This window comes from Orcinus orca, chromosome 10, assembly GCF_937001465.1.
Source record: "Orcinus orca chromosome 10, mOrcOrc1.1, whole genome shotgun sequence".
NCBI lineage: Eukaryota > Metazoa > Chordata > Mammalia > Artiodactyla > Delphinidae > Orcinus > Orcinus orca.
In genome coordinates, this window is record NC_064568.1 from 46,218,544 (window position 1) to 46,236,492 (window position 17,949).

At 41.3% G+C, this 17,949-nt stretch overlaps 1 protein-coding gene across 5 annotated transcripts in view; it reads left to right on the top strand.

Annotated features, from left to right (window-relative positions):
* The window catches only part of ABHD5 (abhydrolase domain containing 5, lysophosphatidic acid acyltransferase), a 45,012-nt gene extending 27,437 nt beyond the window's left edge, over positions 1-17,575 (top strand). For 3 of the 5 annotated variants that reach the window (XM_033402072.2, XM_004277890.4, XM_033402076.2), the window contains 5 exons: positions 1,638-2,010; positions 9,232-9,386; positions 12,114-12,225; positions 16,440-16,626; positions 17,216-17,575. In XM_033402072.2, the coding sequence (XP_033257963.2) occupies positions 1,638-2,010; positions 9,232-9,386; positions 12,114-12,225; positions 16,440-16,626; positions 17,216-17,305 (917 nt within the window). In that variant the 3' untranslated portion in view covers positions 17,306-17,575. Of the gene's footprint in view, positions 1-1,637; positions 2,011-9,231; positions 9,387-12,113; positions 12,226-13,254; positions 13,618-16,439; positions 16,627-17,215 lie in introns of those variants that run through there. The other 2 variants (XM_033402073.2, XM_033402075.2) reach the window with 2 other exon arrangements.
* The last annotated feature ends 374 nt before the right edge of the window (positions 17,576-17,949 follow it).

The window sequence follows — 17,949 nt, forward strand, 5'->3', positions numbered from 1 at the left end:
GGACAATTAGCCATCTTATATGGATTTTTAACATGCAAATGGATTTCTGCTCTGTATGGTTGGGTAATCTTGTTCTCTACAAAGCTGGCAAAGTTGTCATTGTGATTTACTAAAAGAAAAAATTCTTGTCAAGAGATAAAAAAAAAGGGGGGCTAGATACTCAATTCATGTGTTTAACAGACATACTGATTTCCTACTGCTGGGTTCTAGGGATGCAAATAGGAGTGAGAATTGGCCCCTGCTTTAATATCAGACATAGAAGCAAGCAGCTAATACAGTGGGGTGAGCTCTCTCATAGAGGTCACAGATCGTTTTTATGGGAATGCGCAGACATCTATGTTCAGAATGTGGTTTGGCTTGGCACTAGTACCGGATCACCTCCTTTTCTAAACTGGTGTCATTTCCACTCACTCTGGGCTCTGTTAATATTCTGAACAAATGCTGGGTTTCCCCTCTGCCACTATGTGGGTACAAAACTGGAGATTATTTAGTTAAAGGGCAGAAACTCCCGGTTCTCCGTGTTTGTCCACTGCAGATGTATATGCACAAATAATTAAGATATATCTAAAGTGTAGCTATTCAGTTGATAATTTAATGTAAAAGAATTTCAAATTAGTTTCATCTTCAGTCAGTTTTGGGGGAGATTTAAAGTATTTAGTCCTGTAGCATTGAGGGCAGGAAAGATTTTTTATCTACAAAATTGTGATTATTTGCTTTCTCTAGAGAGATTGTTGGATACAAACTCAGACTACCTGGCACCTCATGCTGAGGAGTTCCTGCCATCTTTTTCTACTAAACATTATGATGACTTAAGATTTCAGTTATGTGTTTAATACATGTTAATTCTTCCCTAAATTCATGATGATGTTTTAGGGAAAAAATGTTTCTTTTGAGTCTGAGTTCAATGTTCAATGCTTAATCTTCAAGTGTCCTACACATACAAGGTAGTATTCTATTGTCTGTAAAGCTAGAGACTTTAAAATAATGGATTCAGCAGCCACTAAGTTCCACTCCAGTACCCTCAACTGACAGATATGGAAAGAAGTCCAAAGAGCTGACATGACTTGCCAGAAAACCTAGGCCACAGTTGCTTGAGACTTGTCTGAGATAGATCTTACCACCAAGATGTAAAATATGGTAATTAAGAAATACTTGCTTTGGGACTTCCCTGGTGGTGCAGTGGTTAAGAATCCGCCTGCCAGTGCAGGGGACGTGGGTTTGAGTCCTGGTCCGGGAAGCTCCCATGTGCTGTGGAGCAACTAAGTGTGTGCACCACAACTACTGAGCCTGCACCCTAGAGCCTGCGAGCCACAACTACTGAGCCTGCATGCCACAACTACTGAAGCCCGCTCACCTAGAGCCCGTGCTCTGCAGCAAGAGAAGCCACTGCAATGAGAAGCCTGTGCACCACAATGAAGAAGTAAACAAACAAACAAATAAATAAATAAAATTAAAGAAAAAAAGAATTGCTTCAATAAAATGTGCACTTTTTTTTTAGGGCTGATATAATAAAGGCTAAACTCATATAAATGAATACCAGATGGTTTCTAGATTATTAATTTCTGATTGCTCTGAGAATACTCACCTTCTCAGAAGTAGTGACACTAAGCAGAATTTCTCTTTTATGTTTCCATTAGGTGTCCCCTGCACATACAAAAAAGGACCTGTTCGTATATCTAATGGAAATAAAATATGGACACTGAAGCTTTCTCATAACATTTCAAATAAGACTCCACTTGTCCTCCTCCATGGTTTTGGAGGAGGTCTTGGACTCTGGGCACTGAATTTTGGAGATCTTTGCACCAATAGACCTGTCTATGCTTTTGACCTGCTGGGCTTTGGACGAAGTAGCAGACCCAGATTTGACAGTGATGCAGAAGAAGTAGAGAATCAGTTTGTGGAATCCATTGAAGAGTGGAGATGTGCATTAGGATTGGACAAAATGATTTTGCTTGGACACAACCTGGGTGGGTTCCTGGGTGCTGCCTACTCACTGAAGTACCCATCAAGGTAAGTGATGGTGACAAAAGAGAGGCACCCAAGCGCTGGTTTCCAGTTCCCCTCTTTGGTGGTTTTTGGTGTCTGAACCTTATAAGACAGACATTGTCTTAAAGGACCCTGTAGACTGAATAGCCACAACTGATGGCCAATTTAGTAGCAGAAATAGTGTTGTCAGGTTTTCCTATTACATATGCTACACATTGGTAGGAGGCTTATGAAAGGACTTTCTATTTGTTAGAATGTACACAATTTAAGCCACGAGTAAAAACTGTTGTTATTGTTTACAGTTATTATTATCATTAGACCTATGGATCCAGCAGGCTTTTCCTAACCTTTTCCAGGTTTTAGTAAGCTGCAATAGAAAACCAGAGGTTAGAAATTAGAAGACGTAGGTGCTAGTGCTGTCTTTATGGCTTAGAGCAAATCACTTAATCTCTAAATTTTAGTTTCCACATCTCTAAGCTACAGAAAATACACCTGCATAGAATATCTTTTAGCTTTTTTTATTATTATACTGTGCCCTAACCTTTATTGCTATAGAATTTTTTTCTGAGTCATTGAATTAATGAGTGTTTACTTCAGAATCTTTGTAACATCTCTTCCTTTTTTTTCTTTTTTTTGCGGTACGCGGGCCTCTCACTGCTGTGGCCTCTCCCGTTGCGGAGCACAGGCTCCGGACGCACAGGCTCAGCGGCCATGGCTCACGGGCCCAGCCGCTCCGCGGCATGTGGGATCTTCCCAGACCAGGGCACGAACCTGTGTCCCCTGCATTGGCAGGCGGACTCTCAACCACTGCGCCACCAGGGAAGCCCTCTCTTCCTTTCTTTACCTTATTTTCTTATGCTATTTCCTATTATTTATGTTGCTAATCTGGGGGGCGGTCACAAAATCATATTTTGTATGATTAGTAAGTATAGACCAGATGATACCGCAGTGTAGCACACAGTATAGGAAGGTGGCAGTTAACCTCTAGGGTTCTCCTTCCCCCTAGCTTTTTTCCTATGTTGCTTTTTGGGATGGCTTTCCTTGGAGCACTTCTCTTTTACCGGAGAAGAAAGAGATCAATGAATAAGAATGTCTCTGTTCTTATAGAGACATCATTTCCTTTGCTGCAGACGTCCTCACTGCTCCGTAATGGTCCCCATTTGTGTTAATTTCTTACCTTACAGAAACTTTTTCTGCTTGATCCTGACTAAGCAAATTCATCTAAATTTCCATAGAAGATCAGATGTTATGGGTAATAGAACAGTTCAGCAAACTCAACAGATCCAAATGTAGTTAAACACAATTGACTGCTACCAGTGTAAGTGTTCATAATTATAGCAAGCCTCATAGTAAGTGAGATTTAGCATTAGCTGTTTCTTCAAGTTGCACTCCTACTAAGCAGTTGGGTGGTTGTCAGGGTCGCCATCTGTGTGGTCTGAGAGGTTTTACCTGAGCCAGAAAAGCTGCTTGGTGGCATACACATATTTTCTCTGGTGCAGCGGAGTGGTCTGTTTTATACTGTAAGTAACTACCTACTCTAAATGTCACTTATCCAACTTTAACTTGATCCAGGTACCTTTTTAAAAAACTTTTTTTAGAGCTGTTTGAGAGGGAGGTACAGAGATTTCCCATGTAATCCTTGTTCCTACACATGCATAGCCTCCCCTACAAGGACCATTTTTATTATGCTGTCATGAGATTAAATCTTTGAGTTTCAGAAAGATTTTGGTGGGGTGGGGTGAGAGGACGGGAAGAAATGGTCTAATAGAGACCAGATGAGGTTCAGTTAATTTCCTTCACTCACTGTGCTTCTTTTCTTATCTCTTCTCTCTTTTTTCTCAAGTGGACTTTGAGAATATGACTTTTTTCTTTGCCTCCTCAGGTATGATAGATACAATCTGTACTTTTTTTTTCTCCTAAGTAAAACCACAGCTCTTTAATTTCTATTATTTCTATGCATGGAGGAAAAAACCACAAAGACAACACTTTTTTTTACTTGTTGGGACTTATGTCCCAATCCATACCTATTTCTGCCCTTAATCTTTTATGGGCAGCCCCATTCTTTCATTCTTTGTTTATTTTTATAGGACAGTTTGAGGAGAAGCGTGAAAATGCCTAGTTTAATGTACTTGTTTAGGAATGATTCTAATAATAGAAAATAAATAAAAACTAATTTTTTCCAATTTTTGGTACATTAGGTCAACCTGTGTGCTTCATCTCTATGAGCAGCAGAGTGCCTCTGTCCATAAAAGTTGTTCTATAGCCTAACTTGTGGCAGTGATCCCATATTTTCCCCAGATTCTTGATATTGATTAAAAACTGAGTATTCAGCAATTGTGATTCTTTATGTAAAAGTACCTGGATGAGTCCTTCATTGAAATAAACAGGTTGGTTCTGTTTAAATAATGTTGAGTGACTTTGTGTGCTTGTAAGGCTTACAGTGCATTGGGGGAAAAGACACAAATAACCACATGAGTAGCATGACAGCTGTGAGAAATCTTGATGAATATCTGACCCAGTCTCAGGTCCATTATGGTATCCTAAAGAAGTGTAATTCGAGCTGAGGCGGAGGTCTCAAAGGGATGTAGCAGGAGAGCATTCTAGGTAGTAGGGACAAAAATTGCAAAGGCCCTGTTCTAGGGGGACATCTGGGCCATTCTGGAAAGGCTGTGTGGTTGGTGGGCAGAGAAGTTATGAACTGATTAATGGATAACTCCAAATGGAGGCACAAACCTCACGTTCCTTCCGCTAAAATGACCTTAGTTCATCTCCGTTCTCTTACCGTGATGTGTGATAATTAGAGATGTTTTCTATAATTTTACTTGTAGATTAATGTGCTGCATTAATTAAACAGGACCACTGTGTGAGGTGTCTTGGGCTGCCACTCTGTAAAATCTTCTTCATCAAGCAGTGTCTGATCACCTTAAGGGGGGAACAAAGGGAATAGAGGAAACCAGCAACAATAGCCAAAGATACCGTCTCCTTTCTTTCATCTGTGTACTCAGTGTTTCCGTTTCATTTTCCTTTTCATTCTGGCCCCTGCTGTTCAGGATCCCATACAGAGACTATCTGTATTTTATAGGTATTTGTTATAAACTAAGGAAAAGGACACTGTGAAAACTTTTATTAACTTAGGAAGTGTTTAGCAAAGAGATCCATTCCAAGTCACAACAGTATAGGTTACAACTGGTCTCTCCACTAAAAGGTTTTCAGATCATCTTGCTTTTGACCTTGCCTGGCTCTGTCTCCTGTCTCCAGACTATGTGGAGCTGGGCTGAGCATTTCTTATCAACCTGTCAACAGAAGAAAGACTGTTCTACTTGACTCGAAGTTAGAGGTATTTAAGTTTATTGTTCTGTGCCCCATCCTCCCCTCAGTGGCTTGGAACCAATGGGAACTATCTGGGGCTAACTTCTTTTTGAGAATGCCTCATTTGTGCACTGACTCGAGTTCTTTCTGGTCCTTTTCCTTGTTCCTTAGTAGGTCCTGTAAACTCCTTTGTACATTTTGGTTCTGGGTCTGGTCATTCCTGTTGTATTATTTCTGGCTGGTAGCTGACTTTAAGTCTTGTGAAAGTCAGGTTTCCATAGACTTGTTAGCATTTAGACTCAGCTGTCCCAGAATGTTGGAGCAGGTGTTACCTACTTCTTTGCCCTGTAGGCTGTAATCTGCTCACCATCTTCAAACTCAAGACCTACTGTAATGACTAACCTGGAGAAGAATGCTTCATTATGTTTCTATACTGATGAGCTCTTCTTGTGTTCCTGCTTTGCTGGTTCTTTGTTTTTCCTGTAGTTTGCATTAGCCTCTGATTCTTTTTTTTTTCTCTTGCTTTTTTTTAGGGGAGGGGGTCTTCGTTGCTGTGCACAGGCTTTCTCTAGTGGAGAGTGGGGGCTACTCTTCATTGTGGTGCGCGGGCTTCTCATTGCAGTGGCTTCTCTTGCTGTGGAGCACGGGCTCTAGGCACATGGGCTTCAGTAGTTGGGGCATGAGGGCTCAGTAGTTGGGGCTCGCGGGCTCTAGAGTGCAGACTCAGTAGTTGTGGTGCACAGGCTCAGTTGTTCCGTGGCATGTGGAATCTTCCTGGGCTTCCAGGGCTTGAACCTGTGTCCCCTGCATTGGCAGGTGGATTCTTAACCACTGCATCACCAGGGAGGTCCCTAGCCTCTGATTCTAGATAAAGATGTCTGATAGGATGACTCACATACTGTCTGGCTAGACCCGTTCCTTAAGCCTAGATGTGAACTAACAATCCCATCAGGCTATCCTCTATGGGATATTAGAGGGTCGAGTCTGGATTAGTATATGAGTTTGGATATACATTAAAACTAAATAACGCCTAGCAAATGAGGAGATAATCTTCTTACTAGAGAAGCAGGTGAGAAGATAGCCTGGGAACTTGGTCTGGTGCAGGATTATAAGGAGTGTGAGCCAAAGCCTGTGATAAAGCTTTTCTGAAGAATAAAAAAAGTTAAATTACTCATTCCTTACATGGTCCCAGCCACTGTCTTCCCATGCTTCTAGAATGAATTATTCTCTAGTAATCTTTCTGTATTTGCTACTATAACTAGCTAGCATTTACTGGGTATTTGTTATTTGAGAGCTGCCAGCCTAAGTGCTTTGCATGGTCTCTCATTTAAAATCCTTACAACCAAAAATAAGCGACAGTTATTTTCTGAGGTTTTTTACAAGTGGAGGCAGATGATATATAACTACAGTTTAGACGTTGTTGCAGAGCTTTTAAAAAATTGTTTTCCAACTTTTTTGACTACAACCCTCAATAATGATTATATGTGTGTCTGAAACAAAAGTTTTGTTATATGATACATTTTTCTATTCCAAATTATACAATTTTATTAAAAAACAGACTGGCTCTGACTCTGTAAGTGGATTTTACTACCCACTAATGAGTAATGACCTGCAAGATTAATATGAGAAATAACAGTGATGTTCTAATGTCATCCAGGGGACCAGAAAAATTCAGACTGGACTAACTCCTATGCTTACTCTGATTATACTTTATAAAATTTGTACATCATTATAGATAAGGATCAAAAGGAAACTGGAAAAGCACAATATTCCAAATGTTTACTGAGCATCTACCATGTGCTAGGCTGAAGGCATAGGATCAAACAACAGTTGGGGCAATTTACTCCATTTCAAAAAGAAAAAAAATGTTATCTGCTCCTGTATATATACTCTGTGTAACCTGTTAAAATCTCATAGATCCATACTAAACAAGGCAAGCCAAAACTAAGGCAAAAACAATACCATCAGTTAACTAGAGATAGGTGAGACTTTCCTCCCTCAAGTTTCCTTTGTCCTGCCCCTTCTTGGGTTAGCAGGTCAGTAAGAGCTCAGAGCAGACTGGGCAAAATCCCATAACAAGTTTGTAAGAAAATTTAATCATCTTTTCCTGTAGAGTATGTTTTAATAAAGAGTTCGTTTTTCTCTTTAGGTAAGTCAGTAGTGAATAATACCAGCTATTTCCCCGAAATGAATCTTTGCTGCTTTCAACTAGGTGGCTGTTTCACTAATTCCACTCATACCTCTGGCATGTGTCCCCCTCCCCAACCCTCAAATCTCACTGTGGGCTGTCATAGGAATTTAGGAGGCAGTCAGAATATGAGAGATAACTTTTTTTAAAAAAAATTCACTTTCACCTCCATTTCCGTACACTATTAGAAAATAGTCTCATAAAACTTTTAAGCAGTGATGTCACTCTAAGTATATGGAAATCTCACATTTGACATATCTTCACACAGATTCATAGTTACATTCTACAGATCTTCTGGATGCTATGAGATTTAGAGTATAGTGTTAGGACTGGCCTAGAGTGGGTAAGAGTTAAGCCCTACCTTTACTAATCTGTTTAGCTTATGTTGCTTGGCCTATTCTTAGGAAAGAGAGCCTTCTGCCTGATGGCTTGTTGGCATCTGTTAGTACACTGGGGTTGGGAAATAAGGATCATAGCCCTAGTTTTGCATTGACTAGCTTGAGGTTCTGGAGTGAGTCACATAGTACATCTCAGCTTTCTTCTCATCTGATGAGATGAAAGATTGGGCTGAGTATTCTCCAAGGGTCCTTGGAGCTCTATGCTCTGGGTCTGTGCTCTGAAGCTTTCTGTTTGAGAAAATGCAGTCAGAGCAAAGGATTCATTACTAACTCATCCTTATCTGTACTGACAAAAATAAGAAAACTTCTTATATTGGGAAAATAATAGCTGTCTGTTCCCATGTTCTGTTTTTTTTACCTTTCTATTTCGATTATGACCGACACAGAATCAGTGTCGGTTCACCCTTGGGAGATTTTTGCTGCCATTTGTTGACTGTTTTGGCTACAGTTGAATATCGTTTTGCGTCAGGACATTTATGTTTTGTTGAAGATCTTTATGATGTCTTATACCGTGATACAGTCACAAGGACATGGTTCTGGTTTTCCCTCATCAGAAAGATGCTTCCTAAGATGGAAAAATTAAAACTATTAGTGACATGAAACAATTTTTATATGAGTTTGGAATGAAGCTTTTCTGTCTCTTTGAAGTAAAGAAGAAAATTAGGAAAGGATTAGGAACAGAATCTAATGCCAGTATATCATGATGTTATGCATAGGGTAAATGTGTTCCTGTTCACCAAACTGAAATCCCAAACTAAGGGTATAATTTCAGCCCATCTTGTTACATTATCTTCATGTTTGTCAAACGTTCATTCAAAGTCCTTTTGAATCCACCTAAAGTGCTAATGCCTCATAAATTTTTAGAATGATTTGGTTCATAGGAGATAACTATTGTTGGTGTCCAAAGCCATTTTATGAGTGTAATATTAATCTCCAGTCATTTCTGCAGTGTCAACCATGAGATACGTGGAACCATTGGATTTTTCTGAATGGTCAGTGATCTATATCACCTGCCAGAGTGTAGCTTAAACAACAACAAATGCTGTCTTTTCTTGTTTCTCAAGAATAACCACAGTTATCATATACCCTTTCACACATCCGTTACTTTCCACATTTAGAAAGATTAAAAATGACGCCCTCTTTCTACCATAACAACTCTCAAATCCTACCAAATCTCATCAATTTATGCATAATAAGAGCATGATGTAACCTGTTCAGTCATTAGTTTTTTCTTTAATGCAAGGTTTTCGAAGGAAGTTCATTCTATTTTTACTTTATAAATCGTGTAATTTCTTTATAGTCCTAGGGTGAATTTGCCAAATGATCTGAAGTCTGTTCTTTCCCATGCAGGGTTAGTCATCTCATTTTAGTGGAGCCTTGGGGTTTTCCTGAGCGACCACACCTTGCTGATGAAGAGAGACCAATTCCAATTTGGATCAGAGCCTTGGGAGCAGCATTGACTCCCTTTAACCCTTTAGCCAGCCTCAGGATTGCAGGACCCTTTGGTGAGTGCTTGCTTGTATCTGTATCCTAGGAAAGCAAAATGTTTATACATAGCAATAGAGGAATATTTGCTGATCACCATTGTTAGTTAAAATCTTAAAAACAAACAAAAAAACTGAACCTTACTTTTTCTCCTCCTCCTCTAAAAAGTACCAGTCCATGCATAAAGGTGAATGAAACCAGGCTCCTCTCCTTAAAAAGGAGTCTTCAGGGCTTCCCTGGTGGTGCAGTGGTTAAGAATATGCCTGCCAATGCAGGGCACACAGGTTCGAGCCCTGGTCCAGAAAGATCCCACATGCCACAGCAACTGAGCCTGTGCTCCACAACTACGGAGGCTGCGCTCCAGAGCCCATGAGCCACAACTGCTGAACCTGCGTGCCACAACTACTGAAGCCTGTGCGCCTAGAGCCCGTGCTCCGCAACAAGAGAAGCCGCCACAGTGAGAAGCCTGCACACCGCAACGAAGAGTAGCCCCCGCTCACCGCAACTAGAGAAAAGCCCGTGCGCAGCAATGAAGACCCAACGCAGCCAAAAATAAAATAAATAAATTTATTTTTTTTAAAAAGGGTCTTTATATTGTAAACATTACAGATAATTAGCAAGCAGAAGAGGTGGGAAATGCTAAGGATGAGGTTAGGTGACCTTGAACATTCTGAAAAAAGCCAAGCAAGTAGTGTCTTGGGGAAGTTTACCTGCTAGCCCCAGGCATGGGAGTTTATCTGCTAGCCCCAGTGACCTGTTGAGGAGCCTTTGGCCAGTTAGTGATGTCCAGCTGACAGGTCACAAAGCCTGACCTGACCGATAAACGTGGGATAACAGGTATCATTACTCAGATTCCTTTCTTGCCCTGTAATGTCAGAGTGTTAAGAAGATAAAAGTCATCCTTTCTCACAAAGATTTGGGGGACTCCTGATTTGTGTTTCTGGTCATATTTTGAGTTTAGTCTCTGATTTAAGTTATTTGACCCTCAGCTCTTCTGTCTCAGCCTCACAGCCAAGGGAATTTCCTTCCCTCGTTGTCACAGATGGTGATGGTCTGGACCTCTGCCTTTCCCTCTTACAGCTTGTGTTAGTTAAGAGGGCTTTTGGCTGAAAGGGACTGAAGACCTCAGCGGTTTAAACCAGAAGGCCTTTTATTATTTCCTTAACAAGCAGTCTGGAAGCAGGTGGTTTTAGCATTTGTTCCCAAAGCTAGCTCCTTGATGTTAGGGTTTGGGTCTGTGTATGTGATTCTCTTGACCTTTTACCTCAGTGGTTGCTAGGACAGGAAGCATGATCTCACAGGCTCTCCGAACAAGAAGAAAGGAAAGCATGATGCTCTTTGTCAGGGAAGGATGTCTTCCCTGGGAGCCCCAGCAGACTTCTCCTTATGTCTCTGCCCACCCCTAGTTCTTCCATTAGCAAAGAAGAAGAAATTTCTATGACTGATCAATCATCATTTGTTCCCAGGGGCTGGAGCGAGGGGCCTGCTTTCCTGGGAACGTTGCTGCCTAAATGATACACAAAAGTCAGGTTCTCTTAGCAAGAAAAGAATAGCGGTGTGGCGGGTGGGTGAGGGTGAGGCAATACCTGCTGCATAGGTGACTGTAGATTCTGCTGCCCCCTGTCCAGGCCTGCCCCCGCCCTTGCCTGAGTGCCATCCCTTTGGGAGAGCAGCGGGACTGCAGCAATGAGAAGAGGGCGCAGGGGCTGAATTGGTGACCACACTACATGCCCTCAGTACTCGTGTAGGTAGCCTCTTTTCACCGCCCCCCCCATAGAGCCACGCCTTCTTAGGTGCCTGGTCCTCCTTTGATGAGCTGCTTAAGAGCTTTATAGTCCTGACATGTAAGTGGATTTTGCTTGATCACAGTTACACAGGTAGCAATTATGGGAAAAGTAAAGCATAAAAAGAAGTTAGGAGATAATGATGGGGGAGGGAGGAAGCCTAGGAGGGGCCCTTTAAAGCCATGTCCTCTGCCTCCCATTGTTGTTTGCACATGGTGGTGAGGGTGATGCAGATTGTCCACTGCATCATGAGAATTCTTGGTGGAGCTGTGTAATTCCTTCAGAGATGGGAAGGCAGGGCCAGTGAAGAAGTAAGATCTTGCTAGAGTATTGGGCAGTGATAGCAGAGAGGGAAACCGGCCAGTCCCTGGGTCCCCGAGGGAAAACAGTAGGCAGATAAAAGTTCCTGCTCTTCATCCTCTTTGCTTTGGGGGCCTTGCCCCTGCCTCTCACCTCAGGGGTGGGACTGTGAGAGCCACTTTGGATGGACTTAGCGGGGACTTCTGCTAGTGTCCCAAGCAGAAACTCTGAATTAATTTTCCCAAGAAATATTTATATACCAATTCACTTCATATAGATGCTAATGTGTTGTAATTGTGGAAGAAATACAAATTATTAAGTTAATTTTATGTATGAGCTGTCCTATTCACCTCCCTTGTTTAATACAATTTATTTTCCTACGAAAACAAGTCTTAGGCAACTGTTTTTGAGCTCCTAAAGCATATTAGTAAGTCAACATATGACAGACTTTTATTCTTATTTTAATCTTTCCTTAGGGAACTTGAGGAGAGCAGTTTCTAGGATCTGTGCTTTTTTCCACTTAAAATACATATTTGAATACATGTGTAATGTAGCATGTAGTGCTCATAGAAGCAAACACTAAACTCTTCTATATTTGTATATAAATTAAATTATAATTTAAAACATACATGTAATTTAAAATGTTTGTTTTCTATTAAATAGGTTTAAGTCTAGTACAGCGTTTAAGGCCTGATTTCAAACGGAAGTATTCTTCAATGTTTGCAGATGATACTGTGACAGAATACATTTACCACTGTAATGTCCAGACTCCGAGGTAAGGTTTATCTAAATTTACTGTGTTTGTGTTTTAGACTTCTATTTTTTTGAAAATATATGAATAGTCCAGGAGATTTTTATCAGTATGTAAATGACTAAATTTAAAAGGACAAGTAGTTAAATGACTAACACTTTAATTTACTCATCGATTCATGGAGCACCTACTATGTACAACATTGTACTGGATTCTGATGAGAGATTAAAAAGCCAGACAGGGCACAGTGGTTGAGAATCTGCCTGCCGATGCAGGGAACACGGGTTCGTGCCCCGGTCGGGGAAGATCCCACATGCCACGGAGCCTGCGTGTCTGGAGCCTGTGCTCCGCAACGGGAGAGGCCACAACAGTGAGAGGCCCGCGTACCGCAAAACAAAAACAAAAACAAAAGCCAGACATACTTTCTTCCCCTAAGGTGCCTGTGGATAGTTGAGGGAAGTCTTGGTCTTGGGCATCTTGTTAAGGTGGTCAGAGTTGAGAGAGAAAGAAGAATTTCAAATAAAGCAGCATTCCCAAATGAGTATGAATGTTCTACAAAAAAGGAGTTCTGGGTTAAACAAGAATGGTTTTCTGTACCATGGATCTTCTTAGAACCGTTTTTTAAGCCAAAGGTTTTTTGTTGTTGTTGGTTTGTTTTTTATTTTCAGTTGTGTTGGGTCTTCATTGCTGCATGCGGGCTTTCTCTAGTTGCAAGCGGGGACTACTCCTCGTTGTGGTGCGTGGGCCTCTCATTGCGGCAGCCTCTCTTGTTGTGGAGCACGGGCTCTAGGCTCGTGGGCTTCAGTAGCTGTAGCTTGTGGGCTCTAGAGCGCAGGCTCAGTAGTTGTGGCACATGGGCTTAGTTGCTCCGCGGCATGTGGGATCTTCCCAGACCAGAGCTAGAACCTGTGTCCCCTGCATTGGCAGGCGGATTCTCAACCACTGCGCCACCAGGAAAGCCCAAGCCGAAGGGTTTTGAATCTCCCAGGTGCGTGGGAGATACTAGGCAGCATTTTCGAGTTCATTTGCTGATTGCACCCTTCTTTTACTCAGCACTTCTTCAAGTCTGTGTGTCAGCATGAGAAACACTGCTGCAGCGGTGAGGAGTAAGTGAGGGTCGAGGGGAAGGGGAGTCTGCGTGAATTTTGACAGTGATTATGAGAGAGAGCATAGTAGAGGGAGCAAGAGGGCCAAGCAAAGGTATTTCTTTTTCTTTTTTTTTAAAATTACTTGTGGATGTTGTGTACAAGGCACCGGTAGAGAAAACAGAGCCTGAAAGTCTTGACGAGCTGGGAGGATCCTGGAAGACAGAGCCTACAGTCATTAGGGAGAGGATCAAGAATGGAGTATGATGATGAGAGCTCCAGTTCTTGTGCTGAGTTCTGTACCAGAATTATTAGAGGAGTTTGTCAAAAATGTGGTGCCTCAGCAAAGGAAACCATAAACAAGATGAAAAGGCAACCCTCAGAATGGGAGAAAATATTTGCAAACGAATCAATGGACACAGGAGTAATCTCCAAAATATACAAGAAGCTCATGCAGCTCAATATCAGAAAAAACAACCCAATCCAAAACTGGGCAGAAGACCTAAATAGACATTTCTCCAAAGAAGATATACAGATTGCCCACAAACACATGAAAGGATGCTCAGCATCACTAATCATTAGAGAAATGCAAATCAAAACTACACTGAGGGTATCACCTCACAACAGTCAGAATGGCCATCATCAAAAAATCTACAAACAATAAATGCTGGAGAGGGTGTGGAGAAAAGGGAACCCTCTTGCACTGTTGGTGGGAATGTAAATTGATACAGCCACTTTGGAGAACAGTATGGAGGTTCCTTAAAAAACCAAAAATAGAACTACCATATGACCCAGCAATCTCACTACTGGACATATACCCTGAGAAAACCATAATTCAAAAAGAGACATGTACCACAATGTTCACTGCAGCACTATTTATAATAGCCGGGACATGGAAGCAACCTAAGTGTCCATCGGCAGATGAATGGATAAAGAAGATGTGGCACATATATACAGTGGAATATTACGTCAGCCATAAAAAGAAATGAAATTGAGTTATTTGTAGTGAGGTGGATGGACCTAGAGTCTGTCATACAGAGTGAAGTAAGTCAGAAAGAGAAAAACAAATACTGTATGCTAACACATATATATGGAATCTAAAAAAAATGGTTCTGATGAACCTAGGGGCAGGACAGGAATAAAGACACAGACATAGAGAATGGACTTGAGGACACGGGGAGGGGGAGGGGTAAGCTGGGACGAAGTGAGAGTAGCGTTGACTTATATACACTACCCAATGTAAAATAGATAGCTAGTGGGAAGCAGCTGCATAGCACAGGGAGATCAGCTCGGTGCTTTGTGACCACCTAGAGAGGTGGGATAGGGAGGGTGGGAGGGAGACACAAGAAGGAGGGGATATGGGGATATATGTATGCATATAGCTGATTCACTTTGTTGTACAGCAGAAATTAACACAACATTGTAAAGCAATTATACTCCAATAAAGATGTAAAAAAAATAATAATTGTAGTGAAGACCATTGAATATTAAAAAAAAAAAAGAAAGTGGTACCTGAACTCTGTCTCTAAGACTCTAATTCAGCAGTTCTGGGCTGCATCTTTAACAAATGCTTCAGATGATTCTAGCCACAGACCATACTTTAAAATATAAAAGTGGTACCTCATCCTTTCTAAGACTGAAACTTGGGTGAAAGGCTGAGAGGTGAGATGCAGAGACAGCCTCCTTCACTCTTTTTTTGTTGTTCCTCTCTCACTTCTGTCAGAGAATATGTACACCTACTTTATTAAAAAAATTGAGGCCTTGAGAGCACTTGAGGTATAGCTGTAGCCTCAGTCTTTTTAATAAAGTAGGTTAGAGGTTCTCTGCCAAAGGTGAGGGAGGCTGGAGAGGTTTGGGGGTCCCCCAAGGGTTTGATGTTTTGTGACTCACCAGGCAGTTGGGTCTGATGGTTTAGGTCTACACACTTCATTGACTTGTTTCAACAATTTTTAGTGGCCTGTTCCAGGGACATCATCTGTCTTCCTGCATGGTCTTAGTGGTTTGTTCTTCACCTACTCACATTTCATGATTACGTGTGCCTGTGTAATCCTAGTTTGTTGCCTTTCTTGTGGTGGAACTTGAATTCATAAACGGCCGTTCAGAAGCACACCTAGTACAAGGAAAGAAGAGAAATGACGGCAGAATGGATCTGTCCTAGGAGTTTGCCAAATGTTCTGTATTTTATGTGGCGGTCAGTCAGCTGTGGCCATGAGAGAAGACATAGGACAGGCTCAAGAAAACAAAGTTTAGTATACTCACAGGTCTTAGAGAGGGGGTCACTGAATGCTTTGAAGGGTCAGGGGGGATGCACCAGATATTGGTCAGGTGGCAGAAGACAGGAGTGAGGGAAAGTCCAGGCAGGAGCCTTTACTGGGTTCTGCAGGAGAGGCAAGGCAGCGCAGGGTAGGCAGTGTAGGATTTGCTAGTTGAATAATTTCAGTGGGCACTAAGATATAGGGGTGGTTTCTAGTTGTCTGGCACCTGGCCCTGGGCTGATTAAGGCAGAGGAACATTGCCTCCGGGGGTGTGCAAGCCAGACAGAAGAGGTGCAGCTCTGGATTGGTTAGTTTGCATATAAAGGCAGTCCCAGTTGAGTCCTTTGCTGTCTCTACGAATTGGCTAGCTCCAGGAGGCTGTCTCTCCCCAGCCGGAAAGGTTTTTAAAGATGGCAAACATCATAACAGGCAGAAAATTTTAAATATAAACAATACACAAAGAATACTTAAGCTGAATGTGTTCTTATCTTGGTATTGGTTTTGCCATTGTAGGTAAAATGCTGGTGCGATGAACATGTGGAAAAGCTGCCTTGTAAATAAGTTAGCGTGAAAAAGCATATTTCAGCCATCCCCACGGGAAATTCGATGATTTATGATAGGGACTTAGGGTTGCATGTTTTGATTCGGAAGATGATCATTTTTTTTAAGAGTTTTTTTTAGAGTTTAAAGCATCCTTGTTTATCTAACAAAAGCATATAACTTCTGTGGGGTTTGTTCCTTACATTTCCTAGTAAATTATTTTCTATGTAAGCTGCGTTTTTTCTTAAAAGGAGGAGAAGCTAAATATGAGTCTGTTTTGGTAGAGGTGGGAGTGTGATACATACTTATCCCCCAGAATCATACATATGATTTTCTCCCTTTCTCCCTCTGAACGCAGTGGTGAGACTGCGTTCAGAAATATGACTGTCCCTTATGGATGGGCAAAAAGACCAATGCTGCAGCGAATTGGTAAAATGCACCCTGACATTCCAGTTTCGGTCATCTATGGCGCCCGATCCTGCATAGATGGCAATTCTGGCACCAGCATCCAGTCATTACGACCACATTCATATGTGAAGACTATAGTAAGTGTGTGGTTTATTTTTGGCTTATAGTTGTAGGCGAAGTCTGTTCTATTATCTTTGCTTTCAGTGAGATTTCAGGTCATCCCTGTGCTTTCACATCTAAGCTATACCTGCAGCTTTGGTCAGAGACCTGCTGTCACTTGTGACGGGGGCAGGGTTTGACCCATACAAATCTTCATGTCCAGACAGCGAATCCCCATTCTTAGGCCCTTGTCTGTCCTAGAGCCACAGCATCTCCCAGTGGGAGAGACTGAAAGAGGGACAGACAGGTCCAATAGCACTGCGACCACCTCCCAAGGCAGCACATGCTTACTTTGTTCAGTGTTTCTGTTGGCCCTATTGTTAGAGGTCAATTTAGAATGTTATTTTTGCATATGAAAATTTTAGTAAGGTTCACTGGATTTTCTCTTTATTCTCAGATCCTTTATTTAATGAAGTATATAATAGTTACTACAGATCAGTATTGCTTTTTCTTTTATGTTTTATATATAGCTGTTCTCACTTTCATTGCTAAGTGTCTTTGTGTGTGTCATTGTGTTTTATTAAATGCTTTTACTCACTGACCATCTGACTGCTTTTCCTTTCCTAGGCCATTCTCGGAGCAGGGCATTATGTGTATGCAGATCAACCAGAAGACTTTAACCAGAAAGTGAAGGAGATCTGTGACACTGTGGACTGAGCACACTGCAGATGACGTGGAAAAGCACATGGGTAATACAGTTCCTCAGCAATAATTTGCAGTCTGCGATGCAGAGAGTAAGGAATCTCACATGAGAACCAGGCAGTCTTCTTGACTGTACTTTCCCCATGTTTTCTTTATGAAGCTGCTAGCACATTTAAACCAGGTAGTGCCTTCTAGAAGAATGACTTTCCTTTCTCCAAAATCAACATGTACAAGAGTCTCCAAATCTGGTAGCTTTAATAAAAGGTTATTTGTCCCTCTGCTGTACTGAAATATTGTAATTTTTCAACTGAAATTTTTATTTCTATCTAACTTTGCTATATCAAGTATTTTTTATATTGCAGTCTGTACTGCCAATTTTAAAAAGTGATTTCTGGGTTCATTATTTTATATAATGTAAAGGTGCACCTTATTTTCCTTGCTTATATATACCATGTCTAATAACTGATAGAGTTAAACAAAATTCGGTGTGTTTTTATGTAAAAATTTGTCACTTTCTTAGAGTGCTCCACTTCATTTTTGAAATGGAGTGTTGAGACAGGGTTTTGGTTAAAAAAATGGGAGTTGATTTCTAGCATTGATTTTTCTGATTTTCCTTTGTTCTCTATTTAAGGCTGCAAAGCCATGTTCACTGTTTTAAA